This window comes from Crotalus tigris, unplaced genomic scaffold (assembly GCF_016545835.1).
Source record: "Crotalus tigris isolate CLP2741 ecotype Arizona unplaced genomic scaffold, ASM1654583v1 scf7180000018097.2503214, whole genome shotgun sequence".
Taxonomy (NCBI): domain Eukaryota; kingdom Metazoa; phylum Chordata; class Lepidosauria; order Squamata; family Viperidae; genus Crotalus; species Crotalus tigris.
In genome coordinates this window covers 1,540,560-1,562,356 of record NW_024096820.1, presented here as the reverse complement: position 1 = coordinate 1,562,356, position 21,797 = coordinate 1,540,560, and the positions used below count along the sequence as shown (strand labels likewise).

The following is a 21,797-nucleotide window of genomic DNA, read 5'->3' as shown; positions in this document are numbered from 1 at the left end:
CTAGTTTTCAAAATAGCCTCAGTGAGCCTTTTGGAAGTCACAAGTGTATTTAGGAGCAGTATTTTTTTTTTTGGTTTTACTGGTAATGCCTGGCAATGATTTGCACAGCCCTATAAAGCATAAACTCAAAGTAAAAAAAAAAAATCACTAAAGTAATAAGCAAGCTTACTAACCCTATATCGATGCTCCCTGTGAACACTTCCCAGAAAGCATTCCATGCATAATACACAAGTTGAATCAACTGCACAATCTCTGATGGAGGAAAAAAGAAAAGGAAATGCAAAAAATATTTTAAATGCTCAAGAAAATAAATACAGTGGAAGTAATTCAGGCTGTTCTATATTCATGGAAATCCTGTTCATTAGCTAAGGGTAACAAATGGGAATAAAGGAGAGAAAATAAGGAGAGGCGATTAGATATATGTATATATGCACAAATGATTTTTGTCCTTCAGGCATCCAAGGCATCTTATTTCTAAGAATAAGTAGCAGTACTTTTAACTATTTATGTCATGAAATTAAGAGAAAAAGCTGGTAACGTCAGAAATAGACAATATTTTAGCTAAAAACAAATAATTTTTTTAAAAGGCACAAAACATTATTACAGATTACGACCAACATTTCCACTGCTAAGCAAGATAATTGTTGTCAATTTTGCCCCATTTTACAACCTTTCTTGCCACAATTATTAAGTGAATTATTGCATTGTTACATTAGTAACACGGTTTAATGAATCTGGCTTCCTCACTGACTTTGCTTGTCAGAGGGTCATAAAATGTGATCACATGGCCCTGGGACACTGCAATTGTCATAAATATATGCCAGTTGTCAAGTGTCCACATTTTGACTGCATGATGCGGCAATAGTTGTAAGTGTGAAAAATGGTCATAAGTCAGTTTTTTCAGTGCCGTTGTAACTTCAAATTGTCACTAAACAAATGGTTATAAGTCAAGGGCTACCTGTAATACTTTAAATAAGTTGTTTATTACAGGAAGAGTTTAAACTCTGTGAAACTGAAATGACATATACTCAATTACAAACATTTTTTGAATTACAATTTGGCCTGGATTATCTAAAACTCCTGAAATATCATTATATGAATGACTTTGACTTTTCCAAATCTATACAATTTCTTAAAACCATTAAAAGTTATAACCATATCAAGGTGGCCATTAATAGTTATGAGTTTTAGAATAAAGTATTATTTCCTAAGATATTGAGTTAATGGAAGACTTAATTTCAAGACTATTTCCTACCAAATGATGCTAATTAAAAAACAACAATCTTTTTTGTATCTATTAGATTCCTTTAAAAATATTTTCAAAGAATTGACTACGACCCCAATTATGCTAAAACTGCAATACAAATGAAGGTACATTTATCTATATCAGGAGTGTCAAACTCAATTTCATTGAGGGCTGCATCAGCATTGTGGTTGCCCTCAGGGGGCCGAGTGGGTGCGGCCGAGTGGGTGGGCGTGGATGGAGAGTGTGTTGCCTACTGGGTGGGCATGGCCAGCTCTGCATCATTCGCGTCAAGAGTGCCCGTGGGGGCCTGGGCAGGAGAAGGACAGATCTGAGGGTCTTTGGCAGAAAGGGGTGGGACCAGGGCAAAGCCCATCAAGCCGGATATGTGAAGTAGGCGAGGGCCATTTGCTGGCCACTTCCAGGCGATGGTGCATTTCTTCATTCCTCACAAAGGATGACACCTCCCCAGCATGCACCCAGGGGGTGGGGCCGATGCAGCAGGGGCTGGTTCCTCGCTGTTTCCAGACAGCCTTTTGGAGCTAAGACTGAATGCATCTCAGCATAGATGGCCAATGCAAAATTGTACATTGGATTCCGGCCAGCCTGGGCCAGGGCCAAGGCAACTGGGGCTGTTCCCTCACTGTTTCCAGGATGGCTTCGCGGGCTACATGAAACCACTTCGCGGGCCGCATCCGGCCCCCGGGCCTTGTGTTTGACATGTCTGATCTATATGATATGAGCTTGTTAATCAATATCCCACTTTGATTTGATATTCACAAAATTGTTAATACAGGTAAGTCCCCAGCTTATGATCATTCTTTTAGCAACTTTCAAAGTCATGAAAAAAATGACTTGCAACTGGTCCTCACACTTACAACTGTTGCAGCATCCTTGCAGTCAAGTGATTTGTGATCCAAGCACTTGGTAACCAGCTTGCACTTATCACGGCTGCAGGATCCTGCAGTCACTTGACTGCCATTTGCAACCTTCTCGGATGATTTCCCATAAGCAAAGTCAATGGGGAAGCTGGCAGGGAAAGTCACAAGTCGTGGTCCTATTTAATGACTGCACAAATTAATAATGAATTTTCTAATCTCAATTGGTCATAAGTCGAAGAATACCTATATTGAACGGTACAATAACCATGTGAATGTGCTTTTAAATTATATACCCCAAATTTGAAATTTATTACTATGTGAAAAATTATGGATGCAGTCTACGATTATTAAATGGAAAGATAAGATTATTCTGGACTCATAGTTTTGGGTAGCAGATATATGTATGCATTTAATTGATGCAATGAATAGACTGATACATTCTATATTCAAAGTTAAATGATTCAGTCAAATATTATGCTGAATAATATGATCAGCATGTAATATAATGGGGTCGGGGTTTTGCACATGATAAAAATATTAATTGTATGTTTGTATAGAACTGACATATTGACTAAATAATTAAATGTAAGTGTAAATTTACAAGCTTTCTAAGGAAACCACATTGTAACCTTTTCCTATCAGCGTAATTAAATACCATTGTGAAAATTCCCAGAAAAGATCAAATAAGATTCAACTGCTACAATGCAACAAGTGGAGATAGTTAACACTTACGTATCTTTCTAAAATAACAATTCAATCCAATATAAAACTACTGAATGGAATTCTATATTTATCATGGCTTATGCAAATAGACTTCACTTCTTCATAACTGCTTGAAAAATCAGAGTGTTTCATCTTCTAATCTAAATCAATGTCTCTCAGAAATAAAATAAAATTTAAGAATTAAGATAATTAAGAAAATATTTGAAAGAAAGATGTCATCCAAAACTTACCAGGAAGAAAGAAAAAGCATTATTGCTACATTTAAAAGTAGATTGAGCTTTAACCCTAAGAAATGGATGGATATAAATCTAGTTCCTAAACATTCACAAAAGATCCATCTCAAAGAGAAAATTTATTGTATTTTACCAAATTACTGGCCATTTCTATTCTAAGATCATGTGTTGGCATCCAGAGATTCTTTCATTTTCTATCCAAGTAGGAATATATGTCACTTTCTAAATCTACTTTTTTGTAATCTCTTTGGAGAACTGAAAACTTTTTCAGGTTTTACTACAGTAATGGCTTCCAACTCCATGGTAGTGAAATTTTTTAGCTTTCATTCTTTGTTAAGTATTGCTGTTTCTACTTATTTCTCCTTAGAGCTATGAATCAAACATTTTAAAAACTGTAGTCTTTTAAAAAGTTATAACAGTCTTCCCACTCAGTCTCTTTTTCTTTTCTAACATCTGGATTTTCATATTTATCTAAATTAACAATCAGCAGAAAATAAATTGTATATTATATATAAAAATGCATGAGAGCATCAAGCTACTATAAATCCAGAAGTATAAACTTTTAAAATGACTTTTTTTGTCTTTTTGATGCAAGATTATTATAATTAAGATTAATGTAATTCTGAGAAAGGCGTATATATCAAAAGATCTTGTATTTATTTCTTATTCTAAGAAAATGCATATATTATTACATTTCCTTTAGCAGAAATTCCTTTCTACCATACTAATTACAATTGCCTGTTAAGAAAGAAGGATTTATTTTCTCAATTAAAGGCACACCACAGGGTATATTTATCTTTATTAAGTAAAACAAGGAATTTCAGAATTCAGCTCTACTCTGGATCCAGTTTGAAAATTACTATATACCTGTACTGAAATCCTAGCAAGTATAAACATTATTGTTTATATGAGAATATGTTTTAAAACCTGCACTTTATGTTGAAAAATATATACAGAAAGCATTGGGTCACAGGTATCATATTGAACATTTTATATCTGAAAAAGTATATACCAGTGGTGGCGAACCTATGGCATGGGTGCCATAGGCGGCACTCAGAGCCCTCTCTGTGGGCACGTGCGCCGTCGCCCCAGTCCTAGGTCTTCAGCCGGGTTTTATAAAACCTTTTTGCTTTAGGCCTCTGCCACCGTGTGCCAAAAAAAAAAAAAGGTTCAATCAGTCAATTTCAACTTCTCGCGGAAAAAAAAAGTTGGAATTGATTGAACTTTTTAGTCCCACCCAGTCTGCCGTTATCACCACAGCCATGCCCAGCCAATGGGCCACACCCAGCCAATGGACCACATCCAGCCAATGGGCCACACCCACCCGGCACTTGACGATGCATAAATGGGTTTTGTGTTGCAGTTTGGGCACTCAGTCTCTAAAAGGTTCGCCATCACTGGTATATACTGCCAACCTTAATTTTAAAATAACCATATATTTTACTATCTGATGCTGCCACTGCTTCCAAAATGCAGTATCTGTTTAACATTTTGGACAAATTACATACTTTAAACCACAGTTGTCTGTTACTATAGAATATTTTGGGAATGACCCTTGCCATTATTTATCTAACTGATAAAAATATTTTGTTCCTGTAAGGTGATGACTTTTAAACCTGTGATTAATTTCATGTTAAAATCAGTTTAAAACAACAGAAAATGTGAACTCCTTGTACACTGACAGTCATACAATCTCATGGGTCAGAAGGTTCATAAAAAAGGATCTAGATAGTCCCATGTTCCATGAAGCACAACATGAAAAATTATGATTTGATCTAACTTTTATTACCATTTTCATACTGATCACCACTAATAGTTATTAGGTTCCGAAATACAATTTTATTAGCATATCAATAATTTCTTCCCTGATTATCAAGATACCATGAGGATTGTTTCAATAATATTACACATGACCATCATTTAACCGATTTTAGTAACGTACCAAAGTAAATATGCTAATTTTAAAGGACAGTTTAAAATGAATAGTAGTTACCTGCAAGAATAGGTAGGTTCTCCAACTTTAAAAACTCGGCCACAAAGATGTGAAGGTTTGTTTGCTTGCTCAAGTTTTTGAAAGCCGTAAGTAGGATCTTCACCACAAAGATACCATTCCATTGGGCCCAGAAGAACATGTTGTGCAAGCATATCTTCTCTTTCAGAGGCTGGATTGGGACCTCTGCAGTAAATTTGGGGCACATAACAGGCTAGGTGCTTATATATTTCTTTAGGAAGATCAGATGCTTGCAGCCAGTTCTTCAAAAAAAAGTGAAAAAAGTACAAAATTAAAATAAGATACAGTTACCCAGTTTTAAGAATAAAAGCTATTGACGGATTGAAAAATGTTAAACTCAATATTAAAGCTGGCTTTAACACCCAAAAATTCACAGGAACATTTTGAACATACTGAAATGCTCAGTACACCCATAAGTTGATATCACCTATGTACCATACATTCTTGTATTTGAAGAATGTCTAATAAATTGTGTGTTTATATAAATTGTATACATTGTATACATATTGTTTAAAAGTAGCCCCAAAAGGAATTCAGACTTGTGGAGTTTTTTTTAATCTTCCTAAGGATTTAAAAAAACTTGTTAAATTTATCATGAACCTGTAAGCAGAAAAGTGTAAGAATCGCCTTAATAGATCAAGACAATTACCAGGTACTCCAACATTTCTGTAAATGCTTCCTATCTTTTAGCCACCACTCATATGTCTTTGGAGCTGGTCACAAGCTGGTCATAATGATGAATATCATATATGTAATTTGCAGATATTTTCATCAGATATTTTCCAACATTATATATGTGCAAAACCAAAAGATTCTCAAAACTTACATCTGGACCGTTTTCTATTTTTTTATTGCAACTAAAATAGTAACAAAAAATAATTGCTCTGCTACAAACCATACAAATTGATAGCTGCTAGATGCCCATTAAAATTAAAATTCTTAAACCTATTAAAATTGTGGAAGTTCATTATCCTTCTACAAAGGCATTACATGGATTTAGCTTGAACTTGTAAGAAACAAGAATGAAAAAGTTAATAGGGTAAGAGAAAAAAATACTGTACCATGCCTATGTTTCTGCTTGTGAATTGTTGCAGTGAAATTCAAAAACCCAAAGAATAACAGGATAAAGCACCAAGTTATGGAATATCACAATAAAGCCTAAAAATAGTACTGCTGTCACTCCTTGATCTTTCAATACTATAACATTGCAACTTTTGTATAATTGAGATAAGCAAGGATGAATTAAAATGACCTACATTAATTAAAAAACCTGCTGATATTTCTATGTACATTTATTACAATTTCATCCTATCTAATTACAGAACATGATTTTTCCAATATACTGATGTCTGGTAGTTTATTTTGACTAATATATACTATATACACAGCTCTCCTCTACAATGTTTTGCCAAATTCAGATTTTCTTAGAGTTTTTTAAATATAATAATTAAAAAGATTCTTGTTCAGTCATAAATAAATTGGGTTTTTCTTAGGACCAAGATAAGGCTACAACTACTCTAAGTTCCTTTTTATCCCCAAAATCATGTTGCCAAATTTTACTAAAAACAGCAAGATGATTTCTCACTAGGTTTTAACAGGAAATTCAGGAATAAGGAAATTGGTGTGTATATCTCCTAGAAGATTAATATAATTATTAAAATAATTTCTATAATTCCAAAATAAAATTTAAAAATGACAATATTCTAGCCTTCCCAAATCCATAAATATTACCATATGGCTATTATACTTTTTGCAGTTTTTGGCTGCCCTTCTGTGTGTGTGAGCGTGTGCGGTGCGCGCATACACCCACATGCACGTGCAGCTCCTGACCACAGGGGAAAAATTTATTACATATGTAGCACGAGAGAAATATTCTTAAAAACATGCCAAGTCCTCATTTTCTTTTAGCTAATGCATACCAAATACCTAACACTCTTTTAAAACTAGGAAAAGCTATAATACCATTCAAATGTCTGTAAGAGCAACTGCAGAATACATTTGAGGAAAACTGAGTATCCCATTGTAATCCTATACCTAATGCTTTTTAAAAATTAATATATCAGAAAACACATTTTTAGAATATGTGTCAGCTTTATGATAATGTAATATTGAAATGCTGTATATAATTATTCAGAATAAGTACTACTAAATACATTAGAGCTTAATCTATAACATTAATTATTGTTAATTGTCATGTATTTTACTCAAGAAATCTTGCAATGGAAGTTTACTTAAAGATTTAATGTTGTATGCTGCCGGAAGTCACTGTGCTGAATTGGATGGTTATATAAATGTTAAACAAATGAGAAATATTTACCAAAATCATCAGATCTTCTCACAGTGTGACTTAGCAAAGAAATGGATAAATACAAAACAATGATAAATGCCATGAAACACACATAATACATTACACAGTTGAGCTTGTCAAAAACATATCAAATGCTACAAAATATTACAAGTTTTCATCTAAGTACTACTATATCAAAGTAGCTGATTCAAAAAAAGATGAAGAAAATACAGACAAATCTAACTATTGGATCAGATCTCTTAAAATCTAGCCTGGACTTCTATACACTAGGAGTAATGACTCTTACCCTTTTAACAACAGTAACAAAACAATTTTCCCATCTAAATTAGGCTACTGCAATGAAGTATACAATAGCAGATTTTATATTACATAATTGTGAACTTAATTCAATAGATACTCAAGTCTGTTTTATAATCCCATATTGTGCATAGTTTATATAGAAAATCAGAGTCATTGAGTCATGGCATATATTGAAGAAAATGTACAAACCCAATTATAATTGGGTATTATAATATTTAATACCAACATTTTAATTTTCCACTCAACACCGTGTGTGTGTGTGTGTGTGTGTGTGTGTAAAGGATACAAAATATTTTTCACATTTTAGTTCATACTTTCATGTTTTAATGATCATAAAATTTCACAAATACATATTCAACATATATTAAATATTAGTATGCTTGAGAGGAACAATAAACAATTTTGGTTGATCACTATAAAAAATGAGTAAGAGTTCCCACAAATATTCTGACAGATGCACTGCAAACAGGATTCATCTATGACCATATAGAAATTCCCTCCCCCCTCTCTATCTATACATGTATATATACATAATAATCACTAACACATTTTTAATATTTAAAACCTTGCCTTTACAAATAGCTGAATTTATTTAACTCTGAACAAACTGGAAACTGATGCCTCAATAAATGAATTTACCAGAATTTAGACAGAATTTACCGACTCTTTATTTTAAACATATAAATCTTGACTAGTTTAAAAGGCTGATATCAAAAATAATACCCCATCACAATAGGACTATTCTCAATCTATATACTTATTAGCAAATTAGGGAAGGGCAGAATTTTATTTATTTGTCCATACATCATAGCAGTAATGAGTGCAGTAGTTTATTGATCTGGGAGCAATCATCCTTCAATACCAGGCAAACAGTAAATTTGTAATTGGCATTTAACTATCCAATCTGCCCTTTAGAGCTGGTTGTATAAACAAAGTAGGCCAAATGACTAGCACTGGCACTATTATAAAAGAAGACTGTGTTCTGATTATTCAGAACAAAAGGAGTTATTCAATCTACCACTAGACTGTGCTAAGGATTGGTATTACATCAGCATTCTCCAAACTGACATTTTCTATATTAATTGGGGCTACAATGTCTACAATATGGACCCATTGAAATATATCTGGTGAACAGTCAATTTCTAACATTTCCTCAAATGGTTTCAAATCAAAAGTATCAGACCATTAAATGCTTAGTATCTTTAAGTAAACTAAAATAATTTTTCTTTGAAAATTGTAAGTGATAAAGTAGAGTGTCATTTATAAAAAAATATTGTAACTGAATTTTAACCTTTAAATTATAAAGCTTATTATTTTCCATACTAGACCAATATAGCAAGCATTGCAGAATCTGTTTGGTTCACACTTCCCATTTCATAGAGCACTATATCCTAAGACCACAAAACAATTACGTTAAAAGACTTTTTCTCTTAAAAGACTTTTTCTCTTTATATCCATATTTACTGTCATAAGTTTGTTCTAATATTAAAGGGTGGGGATTTTGGGGGGGGGGAAATCATGACCAGCAACTGTAGTCTGCTGCAATTCCAAAATAAAACAAGCAAAAACACTTCTTTCAATTCTCTACTTCAATCCTTGCAGGCAACAACCTATGTTTACCAATTCATTGAGATGGCTCAGTTCTCAGCCAACTCTTGAACCCAGTGATACAACAAAGACTAGAATATACTTGCGATATACTGAGCACTGCCTACGTTTACCAAATGATATTTTTTTTGCCTCCCTAGCCGATCAAAGCTAAGGACTCGAAACCGTCTCCTTCCATCCTCCAAAGCGCCTCTTTTGTAACCAATTTGCCTCCTCATTCTCTTCCTAAAGGGAAGCCACCGCTTCGCAGCCCTCTTTTCTGCCACCTATCTACTGAATCTCTCCCACTCGTTGCGAGCTATTCACACTCAGAAGCCCCCCTGGATCTCATCTATCCAGGACAGACCCCCGCCATCTCCTCCCTCCATCCGCCTATTTGTTCTAACGACAGGCCTGAAAGCCCAACTCCTTTCGGCGCCCTCCCACCCTCGCTCCTCTACCATCCTTTGCTTCAACCGGGTTCTGACGCCACCTGTCTACCGTCTCCGTCCGTTTTTTCGTTTCTCCTGCCTGCTACGCTTTGCTTGGAGCCCCGCGGCAGAGGCAGGTTCCGCCCGCTGTTTCTGGAGAGGGCCTTACCAGGGCAATCTCCTCGGAGGAACATTGCAGGAGGCTTCTGTCAAGGGCCTGCACTTCTGTCTCCATGTCGGACGCCATCTTCTTCTCCTTCCCCCCCTTCCACCTCCGTCGCCAAGTAAGTGACACCCGGAACCGGCCCTTACCAGCCCCTCTATCAGGAGAACCCGTTTCCGTTTAGCTCTCCACCTCAATTCCGTTCCTACTCAAACGCCCTCCAGCTTGGGGAATCACCCTAGTGTCGCTTCCCTGCCGGAAGGGAATCCATTTTAGGATCGCGCGGGGCACTTTGGGAGGTGTAGTTGCTCTGACGAAAGGAAGGTACGGCTACGGATAAGGGCTGCGAAACTTCGGACAACCAAGGCTTTTGTGTCTTTGGGCTGACATCTGAATGCTTATCCGGATTTTCGCAGCCCAGATTCAGCAATGCAAGATGAAAACTGCTCTGTCATTCAGTGAGGTGACGTATTCCCACTTTCAACCGCCAAAGGGTCCTGTATAACGTAGCCCAGATATCAAGTTGCCTTGTGCAAATAGTACTGTTCCACCCGCTTCGGAGCGGCTTCCTTCCTCGTTTCTCAAACAGAACAGTTTATTCGAGAATAATAAATGGAAGTGCCTTTGCACATGTGTAAAGTATGAAACCTGAGTTCTGCTACGTTTTGTATTTTAGTCTGCGCCTGCCTAAAATATTACTCAAAAACATACGGCGCTTCTAATACACTTGGACAATTATTCAGCAGGCCCCTTTTCAGAATGCAAGTTGACATGCTTGATCTAATTGGACCTATTTGCCTTTGGTCTTTTTCTTTGCCTTCTTGTGCATCACTGTTTTTTGAAACCTTATTACATTTGAAAACAGCAGTTTGTTATTTAATCCTGTAGGGAGCAGCAGCGTACATGTATTCAAGTAGGCACATGCCATGTTACATAAGCATCACATATTACTGTGTATTATGGCCTACATGATTTACTTTTATGTATCTATACTATGGCAGAATATAAATAATATAATGCTTATATAGGAATGATTCTAGGAGACTTTATTCATGTAAGTGTTTTTCCTTCCAGGAAATTGCTGAAAGAATCTGTGTAAGATTAAATAGAGTTAAAAAGAACACTGATATAATTGTGAGAGATTTCTACACTATGCCTGAAATGTATTTCTAAATTAACTTACCAAGTTCTCAAGAGTGCAGGATGAGACTTCAGTTATCATGTTTATCTCCTGGAAAGCTGAGTCACATGTCCAACAGATTTCCCTTTTGTTGTTATTTGCATTTTGTAAAAAGTTGAAGAAGAAACAAGAAGGTCCCTTGTCTGGTCCAATACTGACTAACTATGTAGAATTGATTGATTGATGTAATGACAATGTCAATACCTGTGAAGAAAGTAGCTAAGGGGGAAGGGAAGAGTTGAAAGTATGTTCCCATATACCTTGGGCTTCAGGAAGGTAGATTTTAGTGATCTAGGTAAAAAGTACACAATGTATCATGACATGAAATGATAAAGACTAAACTAGTTGAAGAAGGGTGGGAGATTCTAAAAAATGAGGTAGGAAAAAATACTGGCAGTGACAATCCTCTTAAAGGCCTTTATGGGTAAACAAGAGAATCTGTTTGTGTAGTAGTTAAGGCAGGGGTCCCCAACCCCTGGGCTGCGGACCAGTACCAATCCATTGCCCAACAGGAACCAGGCCATGCCACCGAGCGAAGCCCTATCATGCGAGATCCAGGCAGTGTGCAAAACCATGCCCTCATGGTCAGTGGAAAAATCACCCTTCACAGAACTGGTCCCTCCCATCCTTTTGGGAGCCACTGAATTAAGGCATCAGGCTGCAAACTGGGAGAGTGTGAATTCTAGTTTCACCTTAGACACAGAGATCTTGGTTTAGTCACTTTCTCTCGCCCCTAGGAAGAAGGCAATGGCAAACCTGAAAAACCTTGCCAAAAATACTGCAGGGACATGTCCTAGCAGTCTGAGACAGGACTGATGGAAGAGAAAAAAAATGAATGAACAAAGGGTCAGTTTGATATAATGATTAAAGGTGCCAAGATAGAAACCAGAAGACTGTAAGTTTTAATCCTGCCTTAGGCACAAAACTCAACCTTTATTAGAATGACAAAACTTCCAAAACTCTTGCCATGAGAACTGTATGGACTTCTCCAGGCAGTAGTCAGGAATCAAGATTGACCATAAGCTCTGTCCATTTGTCTGCCTGCCTATGAATGAACTGAAAAAAAGTAGAAGCAAAGAAAAAGAGATATAAAAAATGGAAGTAGTCTAACTTACTAAAAGGGAACCCTAGCTGGTAACTAAAGACCGTAAGGATGGCAAGAAACCAAACATTCAGAATGAGATTAAACTAGCAAAGTATGTAAAAAATTCAATAGAAGAGAATATTTGTAGCTCAGGTTTGAACTGGAAGTTCTTGGTGCTCTCCGAGTTTGGTTGTTTGCTTGCAAACATTGCATTACCCAACTAGATAACATCATTAGTGCTAGTCTGTGTAGGGTTTGCTTCCTGTTTATTTAAAGTAGCTTGCCCTGTCAGAGTTGATGAGGGTGTGGTTTTCTTCATGGTAGTTCCTTGATTACAATATTGTTTGTGTGCTGTTGATTTCTGCTTATATGGGTATTGGCTGCTGGAGAGAATGTGTTCTGGTCTTTTTGTTTCCTTCTAAGCTTTATATTGTCTCTTTTGAATAGTGTGTAAATGTAACATATCTCTATGTGTCTATCACTAGCACTGATGTTACCTAGTTGGGTAAGGAAACATTTGCAAGCAAGTAACCAAGCTCAGCACCAAGGACTCCATAATTGAAGAATTATGTCTAAATATATGTCTAAAATAAAACTCAGGGAAACTATTAGTCTGTTGCTCAATGCAGGCCAGGAAATAATGACAACAAATAAGGAGATGGTGGAATTGCTTAACACTTTCTTTGTATCTATTTTCTTCCAGAAAGGGGAGAAAGCCTTTTGAAACATGACTGAACAAATGGGAAGACAAAGCTCAGGATTGACAAAAGTGTGATAAGAACCTGCTACCTTAACATGAATTCAAATCTGCAGGGCCAAATGACTTACTATGTGAGATGGGTGGCTATAGAAATGTGATAACTAAGTAACTTGTGGTTATTTATATACTAATTAAATTTCTATCGCTGCCAGCAAACAATAAGAAGCTGTGCAAAGGCCCTCCTAGCCACAACTGCCACTTGCTCATCAAGCAGGTATTGTGAATCTAGAAGGAGCCCCAGATTGCACACTGGATCTGTCTGGGACAGTGCATCTCCATCCAGCATTAAAGATAGCATAGTCTTGGAACCAGTGAGGCCCCAAATCCAAAGCCATTCAGTGTTGTCAGGGTCCAGCCGAACCCTTGTTCCTCATCCAGACCTCTACCCTTCTAACACCAGGATATGGTGTTCAACTTAATTTGCTAAGTGTGAGGAGGTAAAGAGGTATCATACTGATGATACCTTTCCCCATGGCAATGGATAAGTTCACCCAGCAGTCTCATGTATAGTAGATGTTAAAAAAGGAGAGGAGAAAGAACTGAACCCCATGGTACCTCACAAGGTAGGGATGGAGGGCAGGACCTCTCCTCCCTAATCATCACTGACTGGAATCATCCCTGAAAGAAGGAAGTGAACTAGCATAATACCATGCTACTCATTCCCAATGCTCTGAGCCAATCCAGTGGATAATCGCACTAGAAAATCCCATAGAAATCAGGACATTATTTGACCATGACAAAGGAGCCACTGAAATCTTCCCCAATTTCATATCACACTGCCACTACTCCAATAGAAATCCCAAATCCAGAATGTGACCACTTTCCCAAGTTAAGCTCTGGGTGACCTGGGCTGTCACAGAAGCCATGAGCTTTTGAGCTACCTCAGATCCCATTCTTAGGGAAGGCAGACTGAAATCCCCCAGAACCATAAATCCAGGTATCTCCACTGCCAACCCAGAAATGGAGTCAAAGAGCTCATGTAGGGAGTTTGTTATGCAGCAGGGTAGCTAGTACAGCAACAACAGTCCCAACTATACTTGGACATTAATGAACAGGGTCTCACAGCTGGGGACTCATGGAGCAGGGACCCTGAAAGCTGTAAGAGACTCCTGGGTGACAATTGGCATTGACTTCTTATCTGAATAGGGTAGTAGTATGAGAATGTATAAGATCACAAAAATATACTTTAGAAAGTGCATTGAACCATCATAAAGGGTTCTTTGAAAAATTAAATTGTATTTGTATTGTCTAAAACAAGCACATTATAAATACAGAAAGGCCTCAGTTTAATAGAACAGTTAAAGGGATTGGTAGAGGTAGTCCAAATACAAAATTCCTTTTTTTCTACTTCTCTTTAAGACTAAATGAGCTTCTATCTGAACTTCCCCTTCCTTTTCCAAAAGGTACATATACCCCTCAGATAGATTGCTAATTGAAAAAAACATTCTCAACTTTAAGAGGACACCGAGATTCTTTTCAACATGTTTTTGCTTCCATTACATAACACTTCAGGCAACGGATTCTGGGAGCTCAATTTACTATATACAATGCTAATTTGGATGGAGGAGAAAACCATTGCAGATATAGCGTGAGGCTCCTACTGGATCCATAGTTCTACCTTTCCTGAAAGACTGCAGAGCCAGTGACAGCACAGTATACTGTAGGTCCTCTCATTTATTTTGAGAGAGGGAGGGAGAGAGTAAAAATGTCATAAAGTAAGTTGTACTGAGCTAAAACGCCCAGAGAAATTATCCCATTTGTTGCCATGGCTAGAACAGTTGGTACTGCAACTGAAAGTAATAAGTGTTTTAACAATTTCAACATATAAAAGTGTTCTTTCCAAAGGATGATTTTGCATAACCAGAAACTGAAATGGTTCCCAGACATTTCACTGTGCCAAAAATTAAAGCTTTTAATAATCTTATTAAATATGACCCATTTTTAAGGAGCATTCCTATGTAAACATTATACATTCTCTGTGTTATTACTGTATATAATTGTTATAGGAAAATATGTGGAATTGGATAAAAGAGGTCTGAGTGGGGATACAATAACATTTTCCAAATATCTGAACAGCTCTAATAGACATAGCACAAAGACAGCAAATCTTCTGCTGCCCCAAAGAACAACCAATAAATACATTAGAGGGATAGGATACGTTTTTCTAGATGTTGCTGAATGAAGTTCTCATAATCCTGACAGAAATTGTTGTCCAGTACCAGTTTAAAATGACAGCTTTACTACTCCTGTTATTCTCGCTCCCAAATAATGTATTAGTAGAATGACAAGGACAAACATGCACACACACACACACACACACACAATAGACATATTGGTTAGAGTTGTTGTTATTATTATTATTGGAGGGGCCCTTTGAGGTCTTTTAGTCCAACTCCCTGCTCAAGCAGGAAACCCTATATCATTTCAGACAAATGGTTGTCCAGTCTCTTCTTATAAAGTTTCAGTGTTAAGAGTATTCACAACTTCTGGAGGCAGGTTGTTCCATTGATTAATTGTTCTAACTGTCAGCAAATTTCTCCTACAATAAGTCTAGATCTCTGACACAAAATGGACTATAATTTTCAGTTCTCCATAGATGAGGTAAAATAGTAAGCAAAGCAAAAAGAAAACTAAGATTGGCTGGTATAATGATGATGATGATGATGATGACGATGATGATGATGTTGGAAGGGACCTTGGAGGTCATCTAGTCCAATCCCCTGCTCAGGCAGGAAACCCTATACTATTTCGGACAAATGGCTGTCCAGTCTCTTCTTAAAAACTTCTAGTGTTGGAGCATTCACCGCTTCTGAAGGCAGGTTGTTCCATTGATTGTTAATTGTTCTGTCAGGAAGTTTCTCCTTAGTTTAGGTTGCTTCTCTCCTTGATTAGTTTCCATCCGTTGCTTCTTGTCCTGCCTTCAGGCGCTTTGGAAAATAGCTTGACTCCCTCTTCTTTGTGGAAGCCCCTGAGATATTGGAACACTGCTATCATGTCCCCCCTCATCCCTCTCTTCATTAAACTAGACATACCCAATTCCAGCAACTGTTCTTTATATGTTTTAGCCTCCAGTCCCCTAATCATCTTTGTTGATCTTCTCTGTACTCTTTCTATACATACTGTATAGATGCGGTTCCACTGAGGAACACACGCTGAGTACGGCCGATCAGCCAGTCACGAATCCATCTGGTGGTGATGCTGTCTCACCCACATTTTTCTATCTTATCAAGTAGTAGGTTGTGATCTACTTTATCAAATGCCTTACTGAAGTCCGAGTAAATTATATCCACAGCATTCCTCTGATCCACTAATTTTGTCACTTGGTCAAATAATGCAATAAGATTTGTCTGGCATGATCTGTTTTTGACAAGATTTTAGTAATGACTTTGTTTGCCTCTAGGTGTTCGCTGATTCATTGTTTGATTATCTTTTCCAGAATCTTCCCAGGTATTGAGGTCAGCCTGATAGATCTGTAGTTTCCTGGATCTATTTTTTTTTCCTTTTTTGAAGATGGGAACTAAATCAGCTCTTTTCCAGTCCTCTGGTAGTTCTCCAGTGCTCCAGGATCTTTGAAAAATATAGTTCAGTGGTTCTGAGAACACATCTGCCAGTTCCTTGAGAACTTTGGGGTGTAATCCATCTGGTCCTGGTGATTTGAACTCGTCTAGACTGGACAGGTGCTCACTTACCATTTTCTTGCCTATCTTAACTTGTATTTCTATTCTGTTTTTTATGGCACTATTTTTGATAGGTTTTGATAGGTATTTATGCCATTTATTTACTGGTAGCCTCCCTTAATCTGATTCCCAAGAGAGATAATAGATTGCAACTTCTACTCCTCCCATCCATCACATATACTGATTTAGGTGGAGGGACTGATTTGATGAAAAAAGCCTCAGAGCACAAAGATGTCTTCTGTAGTATCCTTCCACTTAAAGCAGTTGCAACTTTTCTCAAAACCAGTCAGCAACTATAGACAGCAATTATGCAAGGCCAGGAAAAGATCCATTTGCTTTAAAGATTTGGAGGTTGATGCATGTTTATTCTGTCATGCACTGTGAAACACTTTTTGGTACCAAATATAAAACACTGTACAATGGGCACTGGTGGTTATAGTCCAATGTATCCATAGGGAATCAAGCTGAGTTATACCCTTAACATAGAAATGTCAAAATAGTGTTCAGATATTCAAATTAGGTTCTGTTGTCTAATCTATAAAGTCTTTTATGGTATAGGGTCCAGTACAGGGACCATCTCTAGCTCATTGTCCCACAAGATACAACAAGACTGGTGCATTTTAGTCCATCTAATAAACAATGCCATACTGGATCCAGGAAGCGTGCATTCTGTGTCCTTTGGAACATCAACAACTTCTGAAGCTCCAATTTTGCAGCCCTTAAAGAGAGCTCTGAAGACCTTGTTGTCCCCCCATGCTCCTGGGTAGGGGATGGTTTGCATTCACTGTTGAAAATATGTTATGTGTGCTTTCAAGAGTTTTTCTTCACCTGTCTTCTATTAGTGCAGGGGTCCATGAGTCATAAAAGAGCCAAGGCTGCCTACCCCTGTATTAGTGTATTAATTTTTAACCATCTACTGCAAGGGTATCAAACTCAATTTCATTGAGGGCCGCATCAGCATTGCGGTTGCCCTTGGGGGAGCGGGTGGGTGTGGCCAGGATGGGTGCGGCCGACTGGGTGGGTGGGTGGATGGAATGGGTGTGGCCTACTGAGTGGGCATGGCCAGCTCTACATCGTTCGCGTCAAGGGTGTCTGTGGGGGCCTGGGCAGGAGTGGGGCAGATCTGAGGGTCTCTGGCAGAAGGGGGTGGGACCAGGGCAAGTGCCAAGGCATGGTCCACTGGAGGAGCCTCACTGTTCCTCTCAGGCCATGCGGGGAGGCTGGATGGTGGTATGGGCTGCCGGGAGCCCTGGGCAGCAGAGGTCAAATGCCCAGTCTGGCCCTCGAGCACCCACGGCACCAAGCCCAGCCTACTTCCCCAAGGGGGCGCCCAGCTGCACTTACCTCCTTCTCAAGGCTGCTGCTGCTGTGCTTGCTCTCCTTAGCCAGGATGCTTATGATGGGTACGAGGGCAAAGTCAGAGGGAGGCCCATTCCCTCTCCATGGGAGGATACCCGGCTTTGTATCCAAAGCTTCCTTAGCAATAGGATGAGAGACCCCTAGGATAGGCCAGGAGGAGGGGGCAAGGGGATGGTGAAAGGGCAGCAGAGCAGGATTAAGGCAGGACTTCCCTCAGACTCTCCCTCTCCTTCTTTCCTCCCTAAGTACAGAGTAGTGGGAAAATATTTGAGATGAGGGAGGGAGAAAAACAGGCAAGAACCGCAGCTGGGGAGGTGTCACCCTTCATGAGGAATGAAGAAATGCACCATCACCTGGAAGTAGCCAGCACATGGCCTTCACCTACTTCACATATCTGGCTTGGTGGGCTCTGGAAGAGGGGATGCCATGAGCAGCGTGAGAGTCAACGTTACCTGTGCAATGCTGCCCAGCCCCCAGCCTGCCCAGTCTCGAGCGCCCCGCTGCCTGCCAAACCCCCTCCCCCAGAGCCCATCAAGCCGGATAGGTGAAGTAGGCGAGGGCCATTTGCTGGCCACTTGCAGGTGATGGTGCATTTCTTCATTCCTCACAAAGGGTGACACCTCCCCAGCATGCACCCAGGGGGCAGGGCTGACGTGGCGGGCTGGTTCCTCGCTGTTTCCAGACGGCCTTGTGGAGCTAAGACTGAATGTGTTTCAGCATAGATGGCCACCACAAAATTGTACATTGGCTCCCGGCCGGCCTGGGCCAGGGACAAGGCAGAGGGGGCCATTTCCTCACTGATTCCAGGATGGCTTTGCGGGCCACATGAAACCACTTCGCGGGCCACATTTATTTATTTATTTATTTATTTATTTTATTTATATGCCGCCCAATCCCAAAGGACTTAGGGCGGCGTACAAAATTAAAACAATCATCTAACAATAAAACAATAAAATAATACAATCATACTGTGAGTCCGATCATATCCCGCCCCCCCCCCGGGGACATCAGCCCCAGGCCTGCCGGAACAGGAGAGTTTTAACGGCTTTCTTAAAGGCCAGCAGGGTGGGAGTTGTTTGAACCTCGGGGGGGAGTTGATTCCACCAAGTCGGAGCCACCACAGAAAAGGCCCTTCCCCGAGGGCCCGCCAGCTGACATTGTCTGGCTGACGGGACCTGAAGGAGGCCCAATCTATGGGACCTCACCAGTCTCTGTGAACTGTGCGGCAGTATGCGATACTGTAAGTAATCTGGCCCTATGCCATGAAGGGCTTTAAAGGTGATAACCAACACCTTGAATTGCGTCCGGAGACCCACAGGAAGCCAGTGCAGCTTGCAGAGGATAGGTGACACGTGGGCGTACCTTGGCACGCCCACAATCGCTCTCGCGGCTGCATTCTGAAGCAACTGCAGCCTCCGAACGCTCTTCAAGGGTAGCCCCATGTAGAGCGCATTACAGTAATCCAGTCTTGAGGTGACAAGGGCATGAGTGACTGTGAGTAAAGCCTCTCGGTCCAAATAAGGCCGCAACTGGTGCACCAGGCGAATCTGGGCAAAGGTCCCCCTGGCCACAGCCAATAGATGTTGTTCCAAATTTAGCTGTGAGTCCAGGAGGACACCCAAGTTGTGTGCCTGCACTGAGGGAGGTAAATTTGCCTCCCCCAGGACTAATGATGGACCATCCAGTTGACCTTTGGGAGGCAAGACCCAGAGCCACTCGGTCTTGTCAGGGTTGAGTCTAAGCCTGTTCACCCCCATCCAGACCCTCACATCTTCCAGGCACCGGCACATCACATCGACTGCTTCACTGAAAGGACACGGAGTGGAGATATATAATTGGGTATCATCCGCGTACTGATGATACCTCACCCTGTGTCGCCGAATGATCTCACCCAGCGGTTTCATGTAGATGTTAAAAAGGAGGGGGGACAGGACGGAGCCCTGAGGCACCCCATGATCGAGGCGCCTAGGGGTCGATCTCTGTCCGCCTGCCAACACTGACTGCGACCTGTCAGAGAGGTAGGAGGAGAACCACCGCAATACGGTGCCGCCCACCCCCACCTCTCCGAGACGACGCAGAAGGATACCATGGTCGATGGTATCGAAAGCCGCTGAGAGGTCAAGAAGCACCAGGATAGAGGAATGACCCCTATCCCAGGCTCGCCAGAGGTCATCGGTCAGTGCGACCAAAGCAGTCTCAGTGCTGTAGCCGGGCCTGAAACCAGATTGAAAAGGGTCCAGATAATTAGTTTCATCCAAGGATTGCAAGAGTTGGGGCGCCACCACCTTCTCTACAACCTTCCCCACAAAGGGGAGGTTGGAAACAGGATGAAAGTTCTTCAAAACAGCTGGGTCCAGGGAAGGCTTCTTGAGGAGGGGCCTCACCACCGCTTCCTTTAAAGGTTGCGGGAAAGACCCCTCCATCAAGGAGGCATTATTGCCTGGAGCCAGCCTCGTGTCACCTCCCTACTGGCAGAAACCAGCCAGGAGGGGCACGGGTCCAATAAACAGGTGGCGGCATTAATTGCCCTCACGGCCTTGTCTACTTCATCAGGGGTCACAGGCTCAAACTCACTCCAGATAACATGACTAAGACCAGCCCCCGACAGCTCGGCTGGCACTGCCCAGTCGGAGTCCAGGTCTCTCTGAATCTGAGTGATTTTGTCTGAAAGAAACTGAACAAACTCCTCAGCTCTCCCCTGCAAGGGTTCCTCCGCCTCCTCCACTTTAAGAAGGGAGCGGGTCACCCTAAACAAGGCAGCCAGGCGAGATTCTGCAGACGCAATAAGTGCGGAAAAGTGAACACGCTTTGCCGTCCTTATCGCCACTAAATAAGTCTAAGATAGGCTCTTAATAGTGATCGGTCAGATTCAGAGTTACTGGCCCTCCAACGTCGCTCTAGACGTCGCTTGTGGTGCTTCATCTCCCGGAGCTCCTCAGTAAACCAAGGCGCCCTCCGGGGACCACCACCACAGAGAGGTCGCAAAGGCGCAATTCGATCCAGGGCCCCGGACGCCGCCTCATTCCAGGCCGCAACCAGGGACCCGGACGAGTTGTGGACAAGGGAGTCAGGTATTTCCCCAAGCTCCTCCTGGAACCGATCTGGGTCCATTAGGCGCCTGGGGCGGAACCACCTAGTCGGCTCCCTCTCCCTGCGATGGGGGAGTGATGCTCTGAAGTCCAGCCTCAATAGGAAATGATCTGTCCATGACAAGGGCGAGATCTCTATTCCCCTTAATTCCAGATCATGTCTCCATTGCCCCGAGAGAAACACAAGGTCGAGTGTGTGACCACCCCTATGAGTCAGATCCTGGATTACCTGGGTCAGGTCCATGGTTGCCATGGAAGCCATGAACTCCTGCGCCGCCTCTGAGCGATCGCCGAGTGATGATAGGTTAAAGTCCCCCAGTACCATAAGTCTGGGGAACTCCACTGCCAACCCGGCTACTGACTCCAGCAACGCAGGCAGGGCTGTTGCAACGCAGCTGGGAGGTAGGTACGTCAGCAGCAAGCCCAACTGAACCCGTGAACCCAACTTCAATAGGAGGGACTCACACCCAACAACCTCTGGGGCAGGAATCCCATGAGGACTCAAGGACTTCCCAGCGATGACTGCCACTCCCCCACCCCTGCCCTGATGTCAAGGCTGATGAAGCACCACAAACCCGTCCGGGCACATCTCCGAGAGGGAAATACCCCCCTCATGGCCCAGCCAGGTTTCGGTTATATATGCCAGGTCCGGCCCCCGGGCCTTGTGTTTGACATGTCTGATCTACTGTATATTGTGAAACATAATATAACTGGAGTTGAGGCTTCCTTGCTTGTTTCTTACAACATTTTAGGAAATGGCTCAAAAAC

The 21,797-nt window shown here is 40.7% G+C and overlaps 1 protein-coding gene across 3 annotated transcripts in view; it reads right to left on the bottom strand.

Annotated features, from left to right (window-relative positions):
* Positions 1–10,112, bottom strand: part of UBR2 (ubiquitin protein ligase E3 component n-recognin 2) — a 67,602-nt gene extending 57,490 nt beyond the window's left edge. For all 3 annotated transcript variants that reach the window (XR_005557229.1, XM_039347709.1, XM_039347708.1), the window contains exons 1-3: positions 9,887–10,112; positions 5,074–5,333; positions 174–252 (exon numbers count right to left, since the gene is read on the bottom strand). Coding sequence is in view for 2 of the 3 variants with exons in the window: in XM_039347709.1 (XP_039203643.1) it covers positions 174–252; positions 5,074–5,333; positions 9,887–9,964 (417 nt within the window). In the remaining variant the exon portion in view is untranslated. The remainder of the gene's footprint in view (positions 1–173; positions 253–5,073; positions 5,334–9,886) is intronic.
* Between the last annotated feature and the right edge of the window lie 11,685 nt (positions 10,113–21,797).